We start from the raw sequence: 25,651 nt of genomic DNA, 5'->3' as shown, positions 1-25,651 counted from the left end.
AGCCCCCGCGGGGACCGGGGGGTCTGCAGCCGTCGGGCGAGGCCGGCGGTGTGCGGGGAGGGGGACACGCAGGGGCGAGGCCGTGGGGGGCCCGAGCTCCCTCGGGGGGCTGCCCGCACCCCCCGCCCCCGCGGGGTCCCGGCACCCCGAGAGCCCTCGGGGGTCCCCGCACCCCACGGACCCCCGGCGCTGCCCCCGCCCCGCTCCGGTACGCCCTGGCCCCGCCCCCTGCCCAGGGGAGGGTCCCCGGCCCCGCCCCACCCCGCCCCACCCCGCCCCGTGACGTCACCCAGGTAGTCCCCCCCCTCCCGGCCGCGCCCTTCCCCGCCCTCCGCCGCGCCCCGCCCACCCCTCCTCGCTGCCCAATCGCCTGCCGGCGGAGGGCGGGGCAGCCTCGCCCCCGCCAATGGGGAGCGGATAAACACGTCCGGCGGGGGCGGTGGCCGGCGCGCCGCGGGTTTGACGGACGTGGCGACGGCCCAATAGCGATGCGGCGGCTCGGCGGGGGGGGCGGGCCAAGGCGGGGCGGGGGCGGGGCGGCGCGCGGGGCGCTGCTCGCCTTTTGTTCGGGCAGGAGCGGGGCGGGCGGCAGAGCCCGCGCCCGGGAGCCGCCGGCAGGTCAGTGGGGACGGGCCGGGACCGGACAGGGCTTGGGGGGAACGGGGCGGACGGAGCGGGGACGGGCGTCCCCGGGTTGGGGGGCGCCTGGGCCGGGCGGGGTTGGGGAGCGGCCGCTCTCGGGGCTGGGAGGAACCGGGGTGTCCGGGCCGGGCAGCACCAGGCGTCCCGGCTCGGTGCCGCCGCCGCCCCGGGGCTCCCTGCGGGTGGCGGAACCGTGTGCAGTCCCGGAGCCCCGGCGCGTCCCGCGGCGGTCGGGGCCGAGCCCAGCCTGCGCGGATCCGGTCGGGCGGGTCCCCGCGGCCGCTCCCCGCGGGCGGTCGGCTTGTCCCGGCCCCCGCTCCCCGCCCGCTGCCGCAGGAGCGAGTTTGGAAGTTGCGGCGCCGCGGCCCGGTGCGAGGCGGCGGCGGCGGCGTCCCCGTCCCCGGCACCGCCCGGGCGCGCTCGGGGTGGCGGCTCATCGGGCGAGGCGGCGGCGGGGCTGCGGGCGAGGCCTTGGCACGCTGCTCGCCCAGGTGGCCCTGGGGCTCTGACGTAACCCGTGGCTGCTGGGTGCCACGGCCGGCGAGTCCTGAGTCACACCTGGTGGCCACACGCCGCTGTCGAGGCCCCTCGGCGCTGCCCCCCGGCTCCAGCCGGGTTTGCCGGGTGGCTTCCCGGGGCTTGGCGGGGGGGCCGGGAGGGATCGCGAGGGGAGGACCTGGCATCACCCCGATACCCCCGCCGTGGGCTGGAGGAGCGGTGGGCTTCGCTTGCGGGAGGGCTCCCGTCTGACAGCGGAGATCCGCACAGGGAAACGTGGGGGGAGCGAAACTCGGCTCTCGTCTTGTCTGGTGTTTGGAGAGGAGAGAGAGAGCGCTCTAATTGCCTTAGCTGAGTGATTAGCTTAATTAATCAGGTTTGCAGCACAGATGAAAGGATAAGGTTGAAACGTTGCTGGGAGTTGCCCGGAGAAGGGAAACGTAGGCTGTCGTATGAGCAACTTGGAGAGACGTTTGTGCTGGGAGAGGAGTGTGAGCACTGGCCGGGAGGGCACGGCCACCTGCTGGGGACAGCCCCGGGTGACCCGTGCCACCGTTGTACCCGCACGGGTGTGAAAGCAGCAGCCTGCGCCCGCTCTTGCCGGGCAGCGGTGTTCCTGCGCCCTGGCTTTCCCGCGATGCCGTCGGGGTGGTCGGGTGAGCCCCCTGTCTGGGACGATGTTCCCGGTCGGCTTCCCTGTGCCGGAAGGGTGGTGGGGGCCGGGGCCACCCCGTGACCCAGCTGGATCTGGCCCCCGCAGTTGCTGCGCCTCCTGCTCCCGCCCACATCACCCTGGTTTTGGTGCTGGTGCCACTTGCCAGCCCTGACACCCGGCGGTGCCGTGTCCGTCTGCCATCGGGGCTGACGGGGAGCCGGGGGCGCAGTGTCTCCCTGCCAACTGCCGCGGGGCCGGGGCTGGAGCAGTGCCGGGGGCGTTCGCTCAGGGCTCTCATCCGCATCCAGGGCGGGTGCGGTGCCCGCGGGGTCTGCTCCCGGCCCCCCTCTCGTGGGGGTGGGGCAGGTGCTCAGCCATGCTGTCCGGTAACGGGGCTGGGGGGATTTTAAGGTCCGTTTCTGTGTCCTTGTTGGTGTTTTATCAAGAGTCGGCTGGAAGGGTGCGGGGTGACCGCTGAAACAGTCTTTGCCTATCTGAAGCCTGTAATCATTCATCACTTTGGAGGATTTCCATAAAGTGCCATGAAAAACCCATTTTGCTGCTAATTTGGCCTAAACAAGTTGGCGATTAGGATGGGAACGCACAGAGCTCCTGGCGTCGGTGGCAGAGGGGTTTTTTTACCCTCCTGGGTGGGTGCTGGGGGAGACGTGGGCCCTCACTGCTCGGGGGGCTTGTGGGGCGCTGGGGGAAGGTGGGGCAGCCGCGGCAGGGCCCTCGCTTCCAGACAATGGCGTTTACGGTCTATTGTCTGGGTGTCGTGGCGTGTCCTCGCCGGCTCCAGGAAGCGTGTGCATCCCTGGTGGGGCCGAGCCGGGTGGCTGGTGGGGGGTCTGCTGGGGCTGGGCATGCAAGGGTTCCCTGCACCGTGCCCGGAGCCTCAGCCACCTCCTAGTGTGCGTGTGGCTCGTAGCTTGGCTGTGGCTGGGGACCTCAGAGAATTTCTCCTCTGGTCCTGGTGCTGTATGTCCGTGTAACATTCAGCACTGTCCTAATCCCATTAACTCTCCCCTTTGTTTTCCCCACCTGAAGTCCTTAATCAGCTCTAGCAGCTGGGGCGGGCGACTGTGGTGCAGCTGCACGGCCCTTTCAGCGGAGGCCGTGCCTGTGACGATGGCTTCCCTTCAAGGCTGTGGTTTGGTGTGGGAGCGCTTGATGGGATTTGGCTTTTTATCGCACTTCCAGATCTCCGGGGTTTGAGACGGCGCTGCCGCCGCTCGCAGATGGCAGAGCCTTCGGGCGCGGAGCTCCGCAGGCTGGGGGAGCCGAGGCTCTTTGCAGCGAACCTGCAAGACTTTAATTGCAGCATCTGCACTGAGGCTTGTGCTAGTCTTGAAGGCTTAAATTAGACTGGCTTCTAATTAACACAAGTTTAAAAGAAATTTTAATTTCTATTAAAACTCTGCGAGTCTACCTTGGAATTCAGCTTTTACCTTGATTTCAGGTGGCGCTTTCCCACCTGGACGGGCCCCACCACAGGGTGTGCGGGGCACCCAGTGTCACCCAGCGCCAGCAATTGGGTGGTGGCTCTGGGTCCTGTGAGACCATGGGGTGTCCCAGGTGGGTCTGTGTGGGTGGAAGCAGCTGGGACGGCAGCTCGGGAGGATGCCGGGGCTGCAGCGGTGCCTTGAATCGCTGCATTGAATCCCTGCAGCGTTCCCTGCTTCGGGAGGGTTGGCTTTACCCTCCTTCCCCACGGATGGGGTTTGGTGGAGGACAGTGAAGGTGCAGGTACTCCCGCTCCAAAGAAGTCTTAAAACTTGACCTAAGCAGCTAAAAACCACATCTGTGCTTAAACCGGGTTGGCTTCGGAGCCGTGCAGGTGCCTCCATGGGCAGAGCTCCTTGCCCCCTCCCGCCTCTGGAGTGGGAATGCTGCACGGCTTGTCAACAGCTGCGCTGGGAGATGAAGATGTTTCTAATTAGGCAGAAAATATGAAATACCTTTCTAAATATGCCAGCCCTGATGGGTTTTGTTGGGGCTGCTGATAGCCTCGGAGGCATTTCAATATGCCTTGGTCGCTTGGCTTGGCTACGAAATGGCTTTGCAAATGGGTCAGGAGCCTCATGGGGGGGCTCGCAGGGCAGCCCTGTGGCATCTGTGCTCCATGGCGCCGAGCGAGTCCTCGGGCTCCATCCGAGACCCCGAGCAGGAGCCAGAGCTGGCGGCTGGGCGGAGGCGGAATGATCGGTGTTTTCCAAACGTCCCACGCCTGGGTGAGCCGACCCGCGGGAGCGGGTGAAGGTGGGTGAGCAGCCGTGCCCCCCACCCCGAGGAACCCACTCCGGGGCTGGAGTGTGGCACGGACCCCGTGGCGTGGGGTGCGCCGCGGTCCCGCATGCCTTTTGGGGGTGGGCGGTGGATGAAGTGCGTGTGCTTCGCTGGTGGGGGAGAGACCTTTGGCTGCTGCGAGGAGCCCTGCCGTAATCGCTGTGACGCTCGGGCAGAGCCCCGGTGACAAATCATTAACTTGCTCCGACAGGCCGGGTGCTGACGGGTGTTGGTGATAATTTCTTGTGAAGCGTCTGAACTTTACAGATGTAATGCAACTGGATGGAGAAATTAAGCCGGGGCTCAGCAGCTCTGCGTCCCTCCCCACTGCATCAGGGCCGGGTGGCAAGATCCCGTGTTTCTGGACACCGTGACTGGAGCTGGGAGCAGCCTGCAAGCCTCAAAGCCTAAATTTAAATCCTGCAATTATGTTCTTAAAGGACAACTTGTTCTTTCTGCTCTTTAAAACAAAATAATCATTATTTTTTTTTTGTCTTATCCAGATGGAGTTATTGTGATTAATTGCACCGTGCCAGTTCTCCTTTCCGTGGACAAGTGGCGAGTTCCCATCTTTCCCAGCAGTGTTTCTAAGGAGATCAGCAAACTTTAGTTGAGGAGGGGATGTGCCTGTGTGGGTCCTCCTGGTCCTGGTGTCTCCGTGGATGGCGGTGTCTGTGCCAGCGAGCGGGGACGCGGGGAGGGGAGATGTGCTACCACGGACCCCCACGATGGGACTTCGGCGTGTGAATGTCCCTGGGGTCCTGCCGTGGGGCTCGCCCCACGTGGGCAGAGCTGGCCAGGCATGGCACAGGAGCTGTCGGAGGGGGACCTGACCCCAAATCAAGGCTGGCGGATCCGTGCTGGTGCCCAGGAGTGCCATGCGCATGGGGCAGGGAGATAACGCTGAGCGAGCCGGGGCTGCGGCAGGGCACGGTGTGGGCAGCGGGGCTCCCGGGGGAGCCAGGGAGCAGCGGGCGGTGCTTTGGCACAGCTCTTGCTCGAGCCCCAGGTGCCTGGTGGCTCCCAGGGCTGTGGTGCCCCATGTGAGGGCTCGGCTGCCCCACAGTGAGCTGCGGGAGGCGGGTGTCATGCCCGCCATCTCACGTGCTCTCGCAATGGGAGAGCACTTGATGGATAATACCTTGTCGTTTTGTGATGTGAAGTGCCAAAATATTGCAGCCCGGACTTGGCGTGTGCTGGAGCTGTCAGTAGCTGTTAATTCGGGTGAAGGCAAGGCGCTTCCAGAGGCTCAGGGAACGTGTTCTGCTTTGATGGAGAGCATCAGCCGAGCAGAGCGGGTCATGGCAGAGATGCTGCGCTGCCGGAGCCGGCTCTGCCGGGAGCCTGGTCTGGGGGGGATGTAGCAGCCCCGGAGGAGCAGGAGCCGGGGCTTTGCGTGGGGCTTCGGCAGCTCAAACTTAACCTCGTCAGGAGCAGCTGAAAAATAAATAGGGTTTTAGAGCTTCCTCTAATGAGGAACCCAAGTGTGAAGAACGGCTCTTGCACCCCTTGATGTCCTCCCCAAGTGACCTGAAGTTGTCGGAGCTGGTGGGGTGGCCGGGAACGCTCTGGACATGCGAGCACTGACAAACAAAGGCCATCGGCTCCTTTGTGTGTAGCACCAGGGCAGCCTTGCGTCGTTACGGCCCGTTTTCTAACGAGAAGCAAGCCGGTCGCCGGTCTCTTCCTCATTAAACTTCAAGCTGCTCTCGCTCCCCTTTGAATTCTTCCACTTATCTTCACTGTAAAGCCCCATTGAAAGGGCTCCTGGTAGCCGGGCTCTGACTCTAACGCTTCCCATTGATGCTGGTGAGGTCTTGAAAAGCTCCTTTCTCTGCCTCCTCCTGCTGCGCGTTCCTGCGAGGGATCCTCTTCAAAACCATTGAAGCTTTTGTACAGCGTTGGGTCTGTCGCAGCGTCTGCGGGAGCTTCGTTAGCTGCTGCCCCGGCTTCGTTAGTTGGCAATGCCACGGTGTCGCTTCTGGCTGCCTCTGGGGCTTGCAGGTGGTGGGGACCGCGGGGTGCAGCCCTCCCGGTGCACCGAGCCCCGGGTGCCGTTGCCCCCAGGGGGGCTGCGGAGCTGCGGCCGTCGAGGGTGCCCCCCTGCCCCATCCTCCGTGAGTGAGCGGTCGCTAATCCGGGAGCGGTCGCTAATAGGGAGGACTGAAGATGGACTTGTGTGTGGCTTAAGTGCTTCTAAAATAGAGTCTTTTCTTGCATTGCATTTGTTGAATTGCCTTAACTGCCTCTTTCCTTTTCTTCAAAGCCCGAGCGACTGTAATTGCGCTCGCTCCCGTGCTTCCCGCAGCCGAGCTCGCCCCCTCGCGCGGTGCGGCTGCGGAGCGGGGGCACCCCCAGCCCCGCCGCGCTCTGCTCCCGTCTGGGAAGGCTGCGCGCGAGGACGGGGCGATGGCAGCCCCTGGGAGACATCCCGTGCTGCTCAGGCTGCCCCTCGCACCCCCCAGCTCCCCCGGTCCTGCTGCCTGCTCCTGTGCAGCCCCCGGTGGGGACTTGGGATGTGGGGGTGCTCCGTGACCCCCGGCTGCTCTTGTCCCCCTCTTTCGGGAGTGTCAGCTGCTCACCCCAGGGACCGCTGCCGCCCTGAGAAGTCCCTGAGAAATAACTATTTTTTTTTTATTTTTTTTTGCATGCAGCAGCGTTCCTGGCTTCCCCGCCGCTGTTCTGGGCAGCTCAGCCGTACGTTAGTGGGGGCACTGGGCTCTGCCAGCCGCGTCCTGCCTGTGTGAGGCCGAAGGCTTCTCCCAGCAGCCGGAGGGAAGGGCTGGTCAGGCCCAGGGCTGTGTGTTTGCTGGAGACTTCCTCCGCAGACGGTGTCTCGGGGTGTGGGGGTTGAGATGCCGCCTGGACACTGATCAAATGGCTCTGGGGGCGGATGAGCCGTAGCCGGTGCCTTACAGCCGCAGGAGCTTCCTCTGCCTTCCCCGGCATTCCTGCCTGCGGGAAGTGGTGGGAGAGGGATTAACCTTCTCCTCGCTCTGCCCTGTGCTGGCTGGGTGGGGGAGCTGAAGCCCCCCGTGCGGCTCAGCCTGTTCCCCGTCGTGGTGTTCCCCCAAACCTGCCGTGCCCTCTGTGGGGTCCCCCACTGTTTCCCGGGGGGTTTCCTCGCTGTTCCCGGGAGTGAGCCCTGTTTCCCTGGGGTGCCGGCTCTGTGCAGGCAGAGGGTGCTCAGCGGTGCCGCTCTGCCATTGCTGTGCTACGGTTAATAACAGCCCGGTGGGAGGGAGATAAGGGCCGGGCTCAGCAGCAATCGTCCCACCGACGGGTCTAGGGGGGGGGCTTGAGCCCCCCCAAGCATCCCCCATTCTTATGGCTGACCCCCCCCTCCTTGGCCACTGGTGGGGGTCCTGCCCCACTGCAGCCACTCGCCGCCAAAAGCGTCACCAGTGACCCCCAGTGAAACCAGCATCCCGGGGCTGGGAGACCGCCCGTGTGCGGAGGAGGGGGGACACCCGAGGACGGGGGAGAAGCTTGTGTCGGGTGTCTGGCTCTCGCCGAATGATGAGCAGAGGACACTTGACACAGGGTTCAGAAAATGTCACTGCTTGCTTCTGGAGCGTCTGACACTTGCTCCACTGGCCCCGTCACCTCGGGTGCTGCTGGCTGCCTGCAGCAGTGAGCAAACCCCCGGGGGGGCTGCTGGCAGGGCGATGCTCCAGGGGAAGGATGGGTGCTGTGTTTAAGGAGGTGCCTGTGGGCTCTTCTGGGGGGCTCCTGGGGAGGGAGGGTCCCCTGAGCCGTGTAACTCCCATCCCCGGTGGCCCCTCTCCCCCTGCTGCAGGGGGCCGTGCTCAGTCCCGCACAGTGCTCGTTAGCTTGGACCCGCTCTCCCCCTCGCAGCGTGTCTGTGGGCCCTTCGCCTGAGCTTGTGGCTGGGCTCTGAGGAGCTTTGCTGGCTTTTGATGTCCCTGGGGTGCCAGTGGTGCAGACGGAGCGGGGCGGTGGCGGTGGTGGGGGGGTGGCTCATGCATAATGCAGGGCTCTGTAAGAAGCTGCCGGTGTTGGAGCTGAACTCACGGAGGTTTGAAAAATGAAGTGCCTGTCAAATGCCCGTAAATTGTGGAGCGGCCAGTACCTGTCTGCCGATGGCACAGGTGGCAGCACCCCCTCCTGCCACCCCCAGCCCGCTGCTGCCGGGGGTGCCTGCCTTGACTGGGGGGCTGCTCGGGTCCTTACACCCCCTCCGTGGTGCAGGGAGCTTTCCTGCCCCTTCCATCCTTGTCTGGGTGCTGGTTGTCCCTCCGGCCACAGTCGCGCTGCCGGGGCTCTGCCGGCTCCTGGCTGGGATGAGTGCTGACAGGGCGCTCTCCTGCCCGCCACGCTTCCTCGGTGTGGTTTGGCATTGCTTTTCTCGGGCTTCCTGACCCAATTTGGAGGCTTTGCCACCCTGGCCAGGGTGACCCAGCAGGGAGGACTTGCTTTCCCAAACACCAATGCTACAGCTCATGAACACGCGCACCGGGGTGTGCGGCACCGTGGCACTCCCGGCTTGGCATGGGGAGTCTCCTGGCCGATCCCTGCTCCGGCGCGGGGTGGGGAGCGGTGCCGTGCGTCATACGCCGCCCTGCCACGCCAAACGGCACCCCCAGCTCCCACCCGCGCCCTGCCGTGGGAACGATCTGCCCCCGCTGGCCTCCATTAGTGGGTCCCTCTCTTGCTGCCTCATAAACATGCATTATGCACAACCCATTAAAGCCGGAGCAGTACTCAGTCTGCAGATTGCTGCTTGACAGCTCAAAAAATATTGAATTGACGGGAGCAGCGCCCTGCAGTGGCTCCGGGAAGGTGGCTGAGTAGGGGGGATGGAGACGGTGGGATGCAGGATGCATCCGGATGGGAGCGGGGCTCCTGCCTCCCACCCAGCCGCTGCTCCGCGAGAATGAGTCTTTGTGCCCGGGCTGGGATTTTTTCCCTGTGAGCGCCGGCCTGTGCCGCTCGCGAGGGCTCGGCCGCTCCTTGGGAACAGCCGGCAGCGCTGGGGCGAGCCGCGCCAAGCCCGTGCGCGCCGTGCCCTGCCAGGCCGCCCTGCGCAAGCCGCGTCCTCGGCCACCACCCGACGCCCTGACTCAGCCGCCGGCGTGGTGGGGGGCTGGCGGGGGGCTCGTCCCTTGCTTCCCCCGAGGAAGGTGCCGGGGCCCCGGGCTGCCGCACCAGCCGGGCTGGTCCCTGCGAGCCCCGAGCTGTGCCGGCCGCTGGAGCGGAGCCAGGGGTGTGCGGCCGCCCTGGTCCAGCTTGCTGCATGAATCAGGGCCGGGGGAGGTGGTAATTACCCCTCTGTTTGGAAGCGCGGTTGCTGCTGCGCCCAGCTATGCCAGGCGGCAGCTGCTCCGTCACCTCTTATCGCCTCTGAAACTCTGACTCATCCCCACCCTGCGCAGCTGGAGGAAGGGGCAGAGATGCCGACGGGTCCCGGGCAGCGGGGCGATGGCGGCAGGCATGGCTGGGTGCTGTCTCCATCCCTCCCTGCCTGCCTCCGTTCCTCCCCTCCTGGCCATGCCGGGGGGGCTGGATGCGGGGCTGGATGTGGGGCTGGTGACTCACAGCCCTGCAGCATCCGCCTGCCCCGATGAGCTCAGGGGTTAATCCCTGAGCCATCCTCCCTCCTCCCGCGTCCCCAAATTAAAGAGGAGGGAAACCCAGCCCTGCTCGAAAGCAACCTTGCCTGGTTTGTCCTGAGTTTTGGGATGTGCTGGGCCACCCTGTCCCGGCACCGCGCAGCCACGGCATGGGGCTTGGCACAGCGTGGGGAGCGCCCAGCCCCGCGCCGCAGGCACTTGCGGTGCTGAGCACCCACGGGAGAGCCGAGCCGGTGGCTCTGTGTGGTTATTTTTAGGTGCTTTAGGAGTATCCTAGAGAGCTTCTAAAAAGGTTCATTTTATTCTTGGAGCTCCAGCCTTGTTGCTGTCCCCAGCTCTCTGCCAGGTCCTGTCTCTGCAAACTGGTCTTTAAAAAGCCCGTGGGCAGCCGGGGGAGCCTGGACTGGGGGGGGTGTGTCTGGCTGTGGGGTCCCCCCCGCGCCTGCTCCCACCTTTGCTGGCGAGACGGTGAGCCGCGGCGTTGCGTGGCAGGCGCTGGCTGACGGCTCATTCAGCCGCGCGCGGTCTGCGCCGGTTGCAGCCGGGGTTCATGTCTGAACAGGAGCAGCAAAGTGCTGAGCTGTGGGTTCCTCAGCCCAGTGCCGCCTTTCATCTGGCGTGGGGGAGGAGGGCAGATAGGGATCTGCTCGCTCTGCTCGTGGGCTGCGCAGGGGCCGGCTGCCGCGCCGGGGTCTGCCGTGCTCCTCGGGACAGGAGGGTGCTGGGGCTCTGCTGGAGGAGGCGTAACTTCTCCCCTCCCTGCCCAGCAGAGCAGCCATGGAGGTGATGAACATGATGGAGCAGCCCATCAAGGTGACGGAGTGGCAGCAAACCTACACCTACGACTCGGGCATCCACTCCGGCGTCAACACCCAGGTGCCCTCCGTCAGCAGCAAGTGCCTCGGGGACGATGACGAGGTCTACGGGAAGCAGTACACCATCAAGAAGACGACCACCACCAGTTACTGCCAGGGAGGGAGCCAGGGCCAGAGCCAAGCGCAAGGTAGGGGCTGCGGGGCCGGGCGCGTCTGCGAGCTCAGCTGCTCGGTTCCTGCCTTCCTCCGCCTCCCCCATGAGCCCTGCTGCTTCTGGGCACTCCTCCACGCTGCCTTTCCACACCCCGGGAGTTGTTGCTGCCTAAAATATGCTCCCTCCTGTCCTCCTTTGCCGCATGAGAGGCTCTTGCGTAGGGGCGGCACGCCGCCAGCCCGCACCAGTGCTGAGCTGTGCACACACCCCAGCGCGCCGGCGGGTTGGCTCGGGATGGGAACAGCTGATCCCGGCCCACGGATCGGCCGTCTGCCTCGCTGCCTGTCTGCCTGCTCGGGAAACCTGTCCCATCGCGGCTGGCAGAGCTGCCAGCGTGTGCCGTAAAGCCCCGCCGGCTGGCCCGTCTTCTCCTGCTGCTGCGAGGGCGAAGCAGAGACGCAGCCCCCAAAGCCAAAGGAGATGCTTCCCCCGGCTTTGTCCCTTAAAAGAGCCCTGGTTTGCTCCGCCCGCCCCTGTGGCTTCCCCTTCAGCCCTGGAAGGTTTAATCGCTGGCTCCCCAGGGGAGGCAGAGCCCCGAGGAGAGGGACGAGCCCTCCCGAGCGGTCCCTGTGCCGCAGAGGTGGGGACTGAGGGTGGCTGCTGCAGCATCTCCCCCCGTCGGGTCGCGCTTGTCCCGGAATCCTCGACAGGGAAGGCCTCCGTGCCTTTCTCCTAATCCCCAGAGCCAGCTGGTCCCCAGTTGCAAATATCTTTATTTTTTAATCAATGGGCCTTGTGTGACAACTGCCTAATCACGCTGCCTAATTGAGTGTTGTCTTATCTCTGCGCTGCCGTATCTGTTTACACTTTGAAGCGCCGGCTCCTTGCAGAGCGCGCTGAGCGTCCGACGCTGCTGACGTTGCTGGTGGCGTTGCTCTAAGCTCTTGCTCAGCTAATTGAAATTGGAAAGCAGGGGCTGGGAGCGCTCCTCGGAGAGAGCCCGAGCCTAAGGCTGCCTCCCCGTCTATCCCTGCAGCGGACATGGAGGCTCAGCTGGCCATGACCAGGGCCCAGCGCGTCCGGGCTGCCATGTACCCCGAGACGGTGGAGGATCGCTCCCTGCTCATCACCACCCAGCTGGAGGGCCAGCAGACCAACGTGCAGCGCCTGGCAGAGCCCTCGCAGATGCTGAAATCGGCCATCGTGCACCTCATCAACTACCAGGACGACGCCGAGCTGGCCACCCGCGCCATCCCGGAGCTCACCAAGCTGCTCAACGATGAGGACCCGGTAAGGAAGCGTGGTTTGCCTGCGCGTGTCTCTGGGCTTTCAGCTGCTGGGCTTGCGGGACGTGCTTTCCTGGGGAGCACAGCCGGGCTCCCATCCTCGCGGGGCTCGGTGGCCGCCATCCAGCGCCTTCCTCTTGGCAAAGCGCTGCGGTTGCCTCCGCCCTGCCACACGACTGAGCCCACCTCTGTCCCCCCGCGTCTCCTCAAGCGTGTCCTGGCTGCTGGGACACGGCTCTCCTGCCCCAGCCTTGCACAGGCACCGAGCGCTTCTTGCCGGCTCTGGGTGCTCCAGCCCCCCCTGCCCTGTCCCTGCCCTGTGCTCCACGGATCCGGCCATGGCTCCAGGACCATGGCCCCAGGCTGTGGCTCCAGGAGCAGCCCCTGGAGCACCACGGATAAGGATTGTTGAAAATAGCGCTGCTGTGCTGGCTCCAGCGCCGCCCTGCCCGGCATGATGCGTGGCAGCCATGGACCAGCTCTTGCCCGGCAGAGCGGGATCCCTCCTGCCCCTGCCGTGATGGGCAGCAGCGGGACCCCCTCTCACCCGCCGGCTTCTCTCTCTCGCTCCCCCCGAGGTGGTTGTCAGCAAAGCGGCCATGATCGTCAACCAGCTCTCCAAGAAGGAGGCGTCGCGCCGCGCCCTGATGCAGTCGCCCCAGATCGTGGCGGCCGTGGTGCGCACCATGCAGAGCACCAGCGACCTGGACACGGCCCGCTGCACCACCAGCATCCTGCACAACCTCTCGCACCACCGCGAGGGCCTGCTCTCCATCTTCAAGTCCGGCGGCATCCCGGCCCTCGTCAGGATGCTGAGGTACGAGGGCGCTGGCGGAGGGTGCCGAGAGGACGGCAGGGACGAGCGGTCCCTCCCTGGCGGCCAGGCTCGGGCTTGGGCTGGGGGCAGAGGAGGGGAGGGCTCATGCTGACCCCCCCAGGTGCAGATCCTCTTGCGCACACCAAAACAAGGGAATGGGAGACCATGAACCTTTCAGCCTGCGAAAGCCCCAGGGGTTTGCTGCCTTTGGAGCCTGTGTGGGGGCAGGAGGAGGGGAGCGGCCCCCAACGCCGCCTTGTCCGTGGAGATGGGGCTCAGTCTCTGCTCTGCCCCGAGGAGGAGGTGTCCCTTCCCCGGGGCCATGCAGCATGGTGGCCTCGCACAGGGTCCTGCTGCAGGGCGCTGGGTGGGAGTCGGGGCTGGGGGCCGCCCCGCGGGCTGCGCCGGCAGCCTGGAGAGCACTGACGTGGCTCCGCGCCGCCTGCCTGCAGCTCGCCGGTCGAGTCCGTCCTCTTCTACGCCATCACCACCCTGCACAACCTGCTGCTCTACCAGGAAGGGGCCAAGATGGCTGTGCGCCTGGCCGACGGCCTGCAGAAGATGGTTCCCCTGCTGAACAAGAACAACCCCAAGTTCCTGGCTATCACCACCGACTGCCTTCAGCTCCTCGCCTACGGGAACCAGGAGAGCAAGGTGGGCGCGGGGAGCCTGGCTTGCCCCACGGAGGGCGGGCGGGAGGGAGGGGGCTGGTTGCCCAGCAGATGGCCACCTGGGGGGCACGGCTGGCAGCTCCCACCGTCTCGGCCCCCGTGCTCCCCCCGGCCGCAGCCGGCAGCGGGGCACTCGTGCTGTCTGCAACGCTGCCGCGTCCAACCTCTCGCAAGGTGGAGCATCCCCGAAAGCGCCGACTGTCCCAGTCTGGCCGGTAGATCGGCTCGGCTGGGTTTCTCCCCCCGCTGCTCCGGGCAATGCCTCTGTCTTTGTTCTTTGGCTTCTCCTCTCCTCCTACGCACGAGTTGTCCCGGCCTCGCGCAGGGGTTCGGTCCCTGCACCGGCTGTGACGCCGGCTGGGCGCGGGGCGAGGGACCCCGGTGCGCAGGGCTTGGGGGGGGCGGTGGCAGCGCACGGCCCCGGCGGGGTGACCGCAAGCACTGCTGTGTGCCACGGGCTGGACCTCCTGCCTGACTTGTGTCCTGGCACGGCCGGAGCGGTGGTCCCAGCAGCCCAGAGCTGCCGCTCACCCCGACCCTGCCCCTTCTGTCTTGCAGCTGATTATTTTGGCCAACGGAGGCCCCCAGGCCCTGGTGCAGATCATGCGCAGCTACAACTACGAGAAGCTGCTCTGGACCACGAGCCGGGTGCTCAAGGTGCTGTCGGTGTGTCCCAGCAACAAGCCGGCCATCGTCGAGGCTGGTAAGAGGGGCCGGGGGGCAGAGCTGGGGGCAGACGGGAGGAGAGTGGTGGTGTCGGGGTGGTGCAGCTGGGGCAGATGCTTTGTACACCAGGTGAAATCACCTGCGTGTGGCCTGTTTTTTTTTGCTCAAAAGGCTGCTGGGGTGCTTTCCTGGCACTGTGCATGGGCAGGATCTGCCCCGGCCGGCTGGGATCTGTCTTCACAGAATCCCGGACTGGCCAGGGCTGGAAGGGCCCTCTGGAGACCACCCAGTCCAACCCCCGGCCAGAGCAGGGTCACCCAGAGCAGGTGGCACAGGAACGCGGCCAGGCGGGGTTGGAATGTCTCCAGAGACGGAGACTCCCCCACCTCTCTGGGCAGCCTGTGCCAGGGCTCTGCCACCCTCACAGCAAAGAAGTTCCTCCTCCTGTTGAGATGGAACTTCCCAGGGGCAAGTTTGTGCCCGTTACCCCTTGTCCTGTCCCCGGGCACCACTGAGAAGAGCCTGGCCCCATCCTCCTGACACCCCCCCTTGAAGTATTTATCAGCGTTGATAAGATCCCCCCTCAGTCGCCTTTTTTCCAGGCTGAAGAGACCCAAATCCCTCAGCCTTTCTCCATCAGAGAGGTGTTCCAGTCCCCTCAGCATCTCGGTAGCCCTTTGCTGTCCCCTCTCCAGCAGTTCCCTGTCCTTCTTGAACCCGGGAGCCCAGAACTTGACACAGTTCTGGGTGTCCAGAGCACAGTTCCCCCCCGGCGTTTAGCCTGCCCTAAGCCGTGAGGCTGCCTCGTGCGTGGAGGCATCGACCGGGTGATGCCCAGCCCGCGCTCGCCGTGCGGATCCACTGTCCCTTCTCTCTGCTGGGGCAGCTCTGGGCATCTACAGATGGGCTGATGTCTCCTTCCCTGGCAGGTGGCATGCAGGCCTTGGGCAAGCACCTGACCAGCTCCAGCCCCAGGCTGGTCCAGAACTGCCTCTGGACCCTGCGAAACCTCTCTGATGTGGCTACCAAACAGGTGAGTCTGCGGGATCCCGCGTTGTGCTTCGACGCAGCATTTCGGAGGCTTCTCCTTCGCGGCTGCCGGGCCGCCCCTCGCTCTCTGCTTGTGCCAGCCTGAACCCAAAGCCACGTCCTGGTGCCATTTCCAGCCCCTGTGAGCTGTGGCAGCCTGTGTGCCTGGCAGAGCCAGGGGATGCCCAGCTGTGCCCGAGCCCCGCTGCAGCAGGGGTTTGCCTGGCGTCGCGGGAGGCTGCTTACAGCCCACAGCCCTTCCCATGCCAGCCGGCTGCCAGCGCTCCTGCCGTGTCCCCAGCGAGGGACCGAGGCCACCGGCAGTTGCTCAGGCGCTCAGCAGGGCATCGCCGGGACATCACCTCCGGGAGCCCCTGGCGCTGGCCGCTCGCTCGGCTCCTTCCCAGCGAGGGAGCTGCCACCAGAGCTGCTGTCGGGGCGGTTGTGCCCATGGGGTCGAGTGGCCGCCGGTGCGAGGGTGACCCCGAGTTCTGCTCCGGGGTTGCTCTCCCCAGCCCTTCGCTGCCTCCTGACGCGTTCCCCATCTGCGGGGGCCGCCTCTCCGTGCAGATTAGCGCCTGATGCAGCGTGGAAACTATTTGGGCTGGCGTGTAACCATCCTGGGCTCTGCGGACTGAGGGGGGACGTGGCCGTGGCGCTTTTAACTCCTTCCTGCCCCGCTGCTGGCTGCCTGCCAGCATGGCTGGGACGTGGGTCACCCCAGGACCGCCCGGGGAGCGCTGGCAGGCGCATTGTTTGCACTTCCCAGCAGAGAAAAGCTGCCGGAGACATTAAACTCTTAAGTAAAGCTGCACATGTCCGGAGCGGCTGTTGCTCACGCCGTGCCGGCATCGCGGAGAAGCGGCTCTGGCTGCAGGGGGACGGGGAAAGGCTCAGTGTGGGAGGCACAAATGCTGACAAGGGGGGTCATGGGGGGCCGGGGGCCACAGCAAGGGGTGTACGAGCTCCAGTGAGGGCAGCCGTACAGACCTGGGTCTCGGGAGAGGGTGCCCGAGCTGGGAGGAAGAGCACGGCTGGGGCTGGATCCTCTCTGCGATGGCAGGAGCCATCCTTGCGGGAGGGGGCTGTGTCCGTCCCGTCTGGGGGAGCAGCTCTGGCTCCCTGTGCCTGGGTGAGAGACACAGGGGGTGGGCGCGGGGCTGCAGCCCAGATCCGGCTGCGGGGGGGCTGACCCGACCTCCCGTCCCCGCTCCCGCAGGAGGGCCTGGACGGTGTCCTCAAGATCCTGGTGAACCAGCTGAGCTCCGACGACGTGAACGTGCTGACCTGTGCCACCGGCACCCTCTCCAACCTGACCTGCAACAACAGCAAGAACAAGACCCTGGTGACGCAGTCGAACGGGGTGGAGGCCCTGATCCACACCATCCTGCGGGCGGGCGACAAGGAGGACATCACCGAGCCGGCCGTCTGCGCTCTGCGGCACCTCACCAGCCGGCACCCCGAGGCTGAGATGGCACAGAACTCGGTGCGGCTCAACTACGGCATCCCCGCTATCGTCAAGCTCCTCAACCAGCCCAACCAGTGGCCACTGGTCAAGGTAAGGGGTAGGGGGGATGTTGGGGGCTGGAGGAAGCCAATGGCGCTGGGCTCAAGCGAGTCCGTGGCTGCTGGCCTGTGGTGGGACGCGCTGCCGAGGGGGTCTGCATCTGGTGCCGTGCACGGAGCGACGGTGGGCTGCTGCCACTGCAGCCCTGCTCCCGCTGGGCTGCGTCCTTGATGGCAGCTAATGGAGGAAACGGCTCCTGCTGGCTGCTCGGCTGGAATCGATACTCGCCCTGGGCTCCCCCACGGGGAGGGGGCCGGATGCGGTGGGGGAGGAAGCCGAAGTCAGCCTGCACCACGGAGGGGGATGGGGGCCCGGCTGGCGGGGCCCGTGGGGACCACACGCTGCTCTGATGCACGGTCAAGACGAACCTCTCCCTCCCTCCTTTCTCTCCTCCAGGCTACCATAGGCTTGATTCGCAACCTGGCCCTGTGCCCGGCCAACCATGCCCCGCTCCAGGAGGCCGCCGTCATCCCCCGCCTGGTCCAGCTGCTGGTCAAGGCTCACCAGGACGCCCAGCGGCACGTAGCAGCCGGCACGCAGCAGCCCTACACGGTGAGTCCCCGCGGCAGGGTCTGCCGGGGCGTCCCGCTGCTCCTGGCGCAGCCTGGCACCCCAAAAACGGACCTGTCCCTGGTGGGTAGCCTGTGCCCGCACTCGGGGTGGTCGTGCCCTGGCGTTGGGACATGCCGGCTGCTCCAGGGCCCCGGCTGAGCACTTGTCCCCTGGCAGGACGGAGTAAAGATGGAGGAGATCGTGGAGGGCTGCACGGGGGCACTGCACATCCTGGCCCGGGACCCCATGAACCGCATGGAGATCTTCCGCCTCAACACCATCCCTCTCTTCGTGCAGGTCAGGGGCTGGGGGGACATGGGGGCTCTGCTCTGCCACCTTCTGCCTGGCACAGCCCCGTGGTGGCGGGGCCAGGGAGCCACAGTACTCGGCTGGTGGCACCTGCGCGTGTCAGACCGCATCAGGAGCACGACAGCTCCTCGCTGCATGCTTCACGTTGCCGCTAATCTCTCCTGACAGCTCCTCTACTCGCCGGTGGAGAACATCCAGCGTGTCGCGGCTGGTGTCCTGTGCGAGCTGGCCCAGGACAAGGAGGCAGCAGATGCCATTGATGCCGAGGGGGCCTCGGCTCCGCTGATGGAGCTGCTGCACTCCAGGAACGAGGGGACGGGTGAGCGCCGCCGTGCCGGGCCCTGTGCCGGGGGCTCTCTGCCACCTGGCATCGCCCCAGCTGCAGCCGGTCTGGGGCTTCTGGTGCTTCAGTGCTGCGCGGCACCGGGAGCTGAGGCTGCTGCCCTTCCCCTGCAGCCACCTACGCAGCCGCCGTGCTCTTCCGAATCTCAGAGGACAAGAACCCCGACTACAGGAAGCGTGTCTCCGTGGAGCTCACCAACTCCCTCTTCAAGCACGACCCGGCAGCCTGGGAGGCGGTGAGCATCCCGCTGGGCCTGGGGATGAGCCCTTTTTCCGGGCGAAACCGGGGCCTCTTGGCATGGCCCCATCCTGCCTCCAAAAGCTGCCGCTGCTGCCTCTGAGCAGAGCTCGGCAAATGGGGGGAGGCAGGGGGTGGGCGGGCTGTGGCCCCAGCTCTCCCGCAGCCCTGGGTCGCGGTACCCACTGCCCGGGATGGGGCTGGGCACCACGAACCCACAGAGCATCGTGCAGACGTGAGCACGGATCCCCTCTTCAGCTGTGTCCCCTTCTTTCCCAGGCGCAGAGCATGATCCCCATCAACGAGCCCTACTCAGATGGTGAGTGCGGCGCCGGCTCTTCCTGCGGGGTCCCCCAGGGGCTGTGCTCTGGTGGGGCAGTTGCCTCCTCTCACCAAACCAGGCTGGTTTTAAAACCTTTCTTGGGTGGCTGCCAGCGAAGTGCCCGCCCGGGCTGCCCGGGGATGCTCGGCGGGATGCTCCGCTCCCCGGGGAGCGCGTCCAGCCGCTCCCCTGCGCGCCTGGGCTGGCCCAGAGCCTTGGGGCAGGCGGGTGGCGGGTGGCCCTTGTGTCCTTTGCAGCACCACGTGCCACACGCTGCCCCGAATGGGGGGACCAGGAGGGTGGCTGAGGGCTGGAGAATTCTCACCAGCAGCAGCTGAGGTTGCCGCGTCCCTTCCCTGCAGAACTGGACCCCGGCTACCGCCCCATGTACTCGGGTGACATCCCGCTGGACCCCATTGACATGCACATGGACATGGACGGGGACTACCCCATGGACGCCTACAGCGACGGCGTCCGAGCGCCCTTCGCTGACCACATGCTCGCCTAACCCGCCCCGCAGCCCCCGCACCAGGTACTCTGCGGCGTCTGCCCGGGGTGCGGGCGCTTAGGGAGGGTGTGCTCGGCCCTGGAGCGGGACGGGTGGCCGGGGGGGCAGGGCTGGCTGCTGGCACCTGCCGTGTCGCGGGGTCCCCGGTGCCGCCGTGGGTCGGTATCCCCATCGCCCCACAGTCTCTGGGCACCCTGGGCTCTGGTCTCCTCCAAACGCCCCTCGGTGGAGTAACGGGAGCTCTCTCCTGCCGCGCGCAGGTGTTTTCTCCGTACAGAAGAGGGTGGCCCCAGAGCTGAGCATTCGCAAGAAGGACTTGGGAGACAGAAGTGCCTGAGAAGACAAACTTTTCCATTCCCACGAGAGGTTTTATTTTTCGATTTATTTTTTTTTTTCTTCGCTGTGGGTCTGTGGAGAAGGTCCTTCCTCCTGGGACTGCTTCGAGCACCTACTGCCGCATCCAGCATCCAAGATACTGTTTCTGAAGCTTTAAAACACACAAATCCTGCACCGTTAGCAACTTTTCATTGGCAAAATAGTCTTTTCTATGAATATATATTTCTTTTTTATTTTTAATATGGTGCCAACGGCTGTCGCCGTCTTTAAGTTTGTGCTTTCTAACTTCCCCACTACTTGTTCTGCGTGTTAGTGTTCTAGGAAAGGAATCTAACACGGGAAAACCCTTTGCTTTCTGCGAACTCGAACTTAATCAGGCCAATCCAGAGTTTGTTGAAACCGAAGGGTGCCGTGTCCCAGGACCTTCGTTATAGCCATCGGGATGTCTGCGGTTTAATTCTTTCCGATCAGCCGTTGGGGAGCTGACTTTGTGTACCTGCCTATCCTACCAGTACCCATAGAGGAGTGACTCCAGCATTAGGAACCGTGTCCTTGTACCGATCTCTGTTGCACATTTTAACCCGTTTCCCTTCTTTTTGGTGAGTGGTGTGTTTCCGTCCCCTCCTCCCTTATCTAACACATTTTTTTAAAGAGGCTCTAGATCTGATGGTGGTTTAACGCGTTCCACCGCAAAGGGATGGATAGTTACTGGAGCGTGGTTCAGGAATGGAAGATTTTATTATTTCTGTAAGTTGTTTTTGTATAGACCAAAGCAAAGAATAAAATAACCCCCCCCAGCCCCGCGTTGCCCTGAGCCTGTTCTTCTGTCAGCTGGGGAGGGTCAGTGAGTCCCCGTGGGGCAGCCGGGGTGAAGGTGGCCATCGCCCTCCTCAGGCCAGTCCCCCGGGGCTGGGTGGCCTTGGCTGAGCTCCTTCCCGTACTCTGCACCCGCTGTGCCCGGCCCAGGGCTCGGGTGGCCAGCTCTTCCCTCGCCGTGCCAGGTCCTTAGCGTGCCGGCCCCGTCCGGGCGTCTGTCTGCTCTGTCAGGAGGTAAAAACTCCCAGTAATTAAGATGTTTGTTTGTTAGGCAGCATCGCCAGCGTCTCCTCTCTGCTGCTGTGCAGAGCTGACTTTTAACGAGCTCTGGAGGATAAATGCGCCGGTCGGGAGCGAGCCCCGCTGATTGATGGAGCGAAGCCTGCGTGGAGCTGCGAGAGGCCGGGTTAAAAAAGTGATTTACTCAGGCGAACCTGGCCGCCTCCTTCCGCAGCCCGGCTTCGTGGCGGGAGCAGATGGCAGGAGGAAATATTCTCAGCTGAAATGCCGGCTCTGGCAGCTGCGCCCGGGGAGGGCGATGGGGAAGCGGCGCCGGGCAGGGATCGTGCTGGGAGGTGGGAAGTGTCTGTTCACAAAGTTACCCACCAACTTCAGGGCTGCCCATCTGCTCCCTGGCCTCCTTGGTACGGGGTTGGGGACAGGGACAGACACCGCTGGCTGCCCCAGGCTTTTCCAGGGCGCAGGCTGAGCCTGGAGGCAGGAGATGGCCGGCAGCGGCTCCGTGCTGCAGGCGCAGGGCTGTGGGGTTTGCTGCTGGGGTGTACGTGCCGGGGGATGAAAGGGTGGAACACGGGTGGCCCCAGGACACCCCCATTCCTGTCCCTGGTGAGTTTGTACCTCTGCCCTGTGCATCCATCCTGTGGGGGACGGCTGGGGGCGCGGGGGGCTCCCAGGGCAGAGGTGGGGGACCTGGAGAGGGGAGTTGGGTCACGCAGCGATGTGTCACTGCGCCGGGGGCTCGGGGTGCTGCGATTGCTGCATCCATTCGGTGAGATACCCACCAGCGTGACACAGGGAGGCAGCTGGAGAGCCAGGACATCGTCCCTGACCCCCCACTCTGAGCTCTGCCTGCTGTGACACGGCTTGTCCTGTGCAGCCACTGGCAAGACACTAATCAGCCCGCCACGGCTGCTGTCAGCGCGGGGAGATGGGGACAAAGTCGCAGCCCTTCCTGCCCCCTGTCAGCATCGACCCCTTCATCCTCGTGTGTTTGCTCAGCTCCACTGCTGCTCCCAGCCAGGGGGGACGGGGAGGTGGGTGCCCACCACCCACGGACCCCAGGCTGCTGCAGAGTGCGGCAGGACGTGAAGGTTTACGCATCCATCGTGGCGTGCCGTGGTCGGTCCCCGTAGCAGCCTGGGCTGGGGCGGGAGCGAGCCGTGGACAAAAGCAGCAGGAGCGGGGCTGGGAAGCGGGGCTGGCTCCAGCGCTCCGGTGGGAAACATCCTGCGCTGAGCTCAGCGCCGTGACCGCGGCCAAGCCCCGCTGCGGCGGAGATGCGGCCATGCTTCCTGCCTCAGCCCGTGCCAGGACCGGGGGACGAACAAAACAACAGCTGCTTTCCGGGCAGCGCCGGCACGGCTTCCGGAGGGCAACGGGGTCGGGGAGGGGAGGCTTGGTGGCTCACGGGATGAGGCTAGGGGCCCAGGCATCCCCGCTGCCTGCTGCAACGGCTGCCAGAATAGGGACAGGCAATGGGAATAAGCCCCCTGCGCAGGAGGGGAGGGGGCAGGCAATTCGGGCACGCCGTGCGGGGTGGGAGAGCGTTTATGCACCCAGATTTACGTCTCCGTAGGTGCAGGGCTCCGCTGTGGACCTGTGGGTCCCTAAAGGTGACTCAGAGAAGCTCCTGTTCCCTCTCACCCCTGTCCCCAGGGACCCCAACAGAGCTGCCAGCACTTTGCCGTACCCCAAGCATCCCTGCCTGAGTGGATGTGGGGCTCCGAGCCCTGAAGCATCGGCCCCGGGAGGTGCCGGGTCCCCCGGCCGTGCCTTGGGCACGGCCGGGGGACCCGGCACCTCCCGGGGCCATGGGAAGGGATATGTCCCTCGCCCACCCTGGGGTCCCCTTGCCGGGGGAGGAACGCACACCCCAAGACCCCCAGTTCTACCGCAACGTGGCTGCTGGGGGGCACCACCGGCTTTTTGAGGGGGAAAGGGAGCCAGAGGACACCTGTACCAGGGGGTCCCCCAAAAAGCTGCATCCCCCCCGGGGCGGGGAGGGCCGGGGGGGAGCCCCGGGAGGCGGCGGGGCCGGACTACAGGTCCCGGCATGCCCGGTCCCGCTCCGCACCTGCCCGGGGAGCGGCTTTTTGTTATCGGCGGGGCCGCGGGAGCGATGTACGAGGGCCCCGCCGCCGCCGCCGCCGCCGCCTCCGCGCCGGGAGCAGCGCCCGCGGTGAGTGCGCCCCGCGTCCCGGCACCCCCCCGGTGCACCGAGAACCGGCACCCCCCGGGACCCCCCGGTGCATCGAGAGCCGGGACCCCCCGCACTGCATCGGCACCCCCCGCTGCACCGAGACCCGCCACCCCGCGACCCCACCCCCCCCCGCCCCCGGTGCACCGAGACCTGTCGCCCCCTGGCATCCCCTGGGGGCACCGAGACCCTGTCTCTCCCGCTATCCCGCCCCCTGTTCTGGGGTGCACCGGGTCCCCACTGTCATCGGGTGCACTGAGCTCCCCCCCAGTGTCCTGCTTTCCCCCCCAGTGCACCAAGCCCCGGCACCTTCCGGGTACCCCAAGCCCCTGGGCAGCCCCGGCAAGCAAGTCATGCCGTGCTGGTACCCTGGGGGTGTCACAGGCAGCGGCTGCCGGAGCCCCCTGGAGAATTTGCCTCGTCTGGCCCCTTCTCCCGGTACTCGGCTCCCCCCACGGCCCCGCTTCCGCTCGTGGGCTCTGACACCCGTAACACATTTCCACACTCGGCTGCCAAACCCTTCGCCCCTCGCCCCGGCGGGATTGCCCCCTCCCTCGGCGTTAGTGGCCGGGGACCTGCGATAGGGACGGGGTCCTGGGGGTCCCAGGGGTCAGTCTGGCCGCAGCAGCGTCCGGCTGGGGAGAGGGCTTGGTGGCGGCGGGCGTCTGGCTGCGCTTCGTGGTTCTTGATGAACCAGGAAGTCTGTGCGGGAGCAGGGAGGGTTTTCCTGCTCTGCGGGAAGAGGCCGACGCTGCTGAGGGTATTTCTGCTGGGAGAAGGGAACTGGGGGGGGGCTCGGTCCCTCAGGGCATGAAACCCGTGGTGTGGTCAGTGGCAGCAAGGTCTGCGTCAGGGGCAGAGCCTCGAGCGTTGGGGGGTCACCACAGAGCAAAGGCGATGGAGCTGAGCTCCGGGCTGGGGAGCCAGGCAGCATGCAGGATGGACTGCTGGGGCCAGAGTCCATCCCCGACGGCCTCGGGTGCGGGGAGAGACCCGTTTCTGACCGATGCTTCAGGCAGATGCTGCCTCCTGGGGTCGCTGAGTATTGGGATGGGATCGAACACGCTGTGGGAGCCGCAGACTGGCCGTGGCTGTACCCTTCCCTGCACGACAGCAGGGATATTCCCAGCCTGGGGGGCTCTGCAGGGACCCCTCTGGGGACATTCCCTGGGCTGGGACAGGGCAGGGCTGTAGCTACCCCCATCTCGGCAGCGGGACTGAGCCACCACCTCATCCGCACCTTCACCCCACACGTTGGCCTTGCTGCTCTGCAGCCCCCAGCCCGGAGGCTCCTCGCAGCCTCCCCCCAACCCAGCCCCAGGCTCCTGCCACAGCAGCTGAGGGGAAAAATTAGCCCGGAGCGAGCCCAGCCGGCCCAGTGCCGCTCAGCTGCTGCCCAGCCTCGGCGCCCGCTGCAGGGTGGGGAAGGGGCTTCGGTGGCGCCCAGCCCAGCCCCGCCGCGAGGCTGCGCAGGCAGGGAGGTGCCCGGGCAGGACCTGCATGACGGCATCGGCTCGGGGCAGAGAGCAGCGAGCGCAGGTCTGCACGTGCACCCGGGCGCCGGCTAGGCCAGGGTCCCGCTTCTCCTGGCCCACCATCACCAGACGGTGCCCCAGGTCCACCGTCCTCCCGCTCTCGCCCGGTGGGGCAGGTCCCCGGGTCATCCGGCCGCCCAACGCTGGCGGCCGGGGGGACAGCGGGGTCTGGGGTGACGGGAGCTGCTCGTGCGTGTCTGAACAATGTCCCCCCGTGGGGAGAGTTAATGTATGTGCAGGAGCTGGGCCAAAAGGAGACGCAGGGCTCTGGCAGCCCCGGCCCAGTGCTGACTCACCGGCCGGGCTCCCTCCCCGGAGCCAGCGGCAGCGCGGGGAGCGGGGCAGCGGCAGCCCGGCACCTCGGCACGGTGGGTCCCCTTCCTTCTCTGGGGAGAAGTTGCACGGGGAGAGGGTCTGTGGGTTCGGGGCTGGGGTGCTGTTCTCTGGGCAGCACGGTGCAGGGTTGGGCTGCCTGGCTCTGGTGGTCCCAGTGCCTCGGGGCAAGAGGGCTGTGGGGCTGGGGGTGTGCTTCGGGGTGTCCCTGCAGCCTCCTGCCTGTTCCGTGTGCCGGGCAGGACCCGGCCTCGCTGAAGGGAGGTGCAGGGTGGCCTGACCTGGGTGCCGCAGACGTGACATCAGCCATGAGCACGTGCCGGGAGGGACGGGAGCGATGCCCTGGCATGAACCTGCTCCCAGGGATGAGGGGCTGCTGGTGCTGCACCCCCCACTGCAGCCGAGGTGGGAGCAGGGACGGGGGTGGGGGCATGGGGCTCGCGCAGGAGGCTCCTGCCCCCCAGGGCAGAGGGGCAGCAGTGCCAGCAGTGGCTGCAGCCCGAGCCAGGGCCACTGGAGGTGGCAGGAGAGCAGGAACGTGCTGGTTTTACGGCCTGTCGCGTGATGTGTTTATGGCTGGGATGGGACGGCTGTGGATGCTGCCCAGCCCTGCCCTGGGCACCACGGCAGGTCCCTGCTCGGCGTCCTGGTGCTGATGGGGTGGAGGAGCACGGACGAACTTTGCTCTCCAAGGTGGGGCTCTCCCGAGGGCTCACGGGAGAGCTGCTGGCACCACGGCCGTGTCTACAGCTGTACGGCTCCGTCTGCCCGCTCCCGCTGGCAGGGACCTGGCTGCCAGCCTTGGGGGGGAGCAGGGTCCTGCCCGGTGCCTTCGGAGCATCCTCTCCTGCCTGGGCGCTGATCCGGACATCACCAAGTCTTTGCTTTGGTGCTGAGCCCCGCTGTGTCACATAGCATCTGTCGCAGAGGCGGCGCTGAGCAGGTACGCTGACCCGGTGTCGTCCCCAAAACTGCTCCATGTTCAGCAGCAGGCGGAGGCTGAGCGGGGGCCTGCCTGAGCGCTGGCTGTCCCCGCGGTCCCCCTGTCCCCACAGCAGCCCACAGGCTGGCTGGGGAGTGGGGACGCCCGAGCCCTGGCCGTGCTGTCTGTGTCACCGCAAGCCCCCGGGCCTGGCAGATGTTGCCCCCGGGGAGGGGGTTGGCCAGCCGGCAGGTTGCCAGGGGACACGGGGAGGCTGGAGCGTGTGGCTGGGGTGCAGGATGTGTCCCCAGTCGCAGG

The 25,651-nt window shown here is 65.9% G+C and overlaps 1 protein-coding gene across 2 annotated transcripts; it reads left to right on the top strand.

Moving 5' to 3' along the window:
* The first annotated feature begins 523 nt into the window (after positions 1-523).
* JUP (junction plakoglobin) lies at positions 524-20,090 on the top strand. Of its 2 annotated transcripts, none has more exons than XM_063354804.1 (15): positions 524-618; positions 10,449-10,681; positions 11,684-11,937; positions 12,512-12,750; positions 13,203-13,404; positions 13,980-14,124; positions 15,017-15,120; positions 16,336-16,674; positions 17,080-17,235; positions 17,413-17,532; positions 17,713-17,863; positions 18,001-18,122; positions 18,404-18,443; positions 18,809-18,978; positions 19,215-20,090. In XM_063354804.1, the coding sequence occupies exons 2-14, from the start codon at positions 10,456-10,458 to the stop codon at positions 18,952-18,954; spliced, it is 2,244 nt and encodes a 747-aa protein (XP_063210874.1). In that variant the 5' UTR covers positions 524-618; positions 10,449-10,455; the 3' UTR covers positions 18,955-18,978; positions 19,215-20,090. The 2 variants fall into 2 exon arrangements, with proteins under 2 accessions (XP_063210874.1, XP_063210876.1); XM_063354806.1 differs by having other exon boundaries at positions 546-618; positions 10,446-10,681.
* The last annotated feature ends 5,561 nt before the right edge of the window (positions 20,091-25,651 follow it).

The sequence above is a fragment of the Chroicocephalus ridibundus genome, chromosome 17 (assembly GCF_963924245.1).
Source record: "Chroicocephalus ridibundus chromosome 17, bChrRid1.1, whole genome shotgun sequence".
NCBI lineage: Eukaryota > Metazoa > Chordata > Aves > Charadriiformes > Laridae > Chroicocephalus > Chroicocephalus ridibundus.
This window is presented reverse-complemented; position numbering and strand designations above follow the sequence as displayed.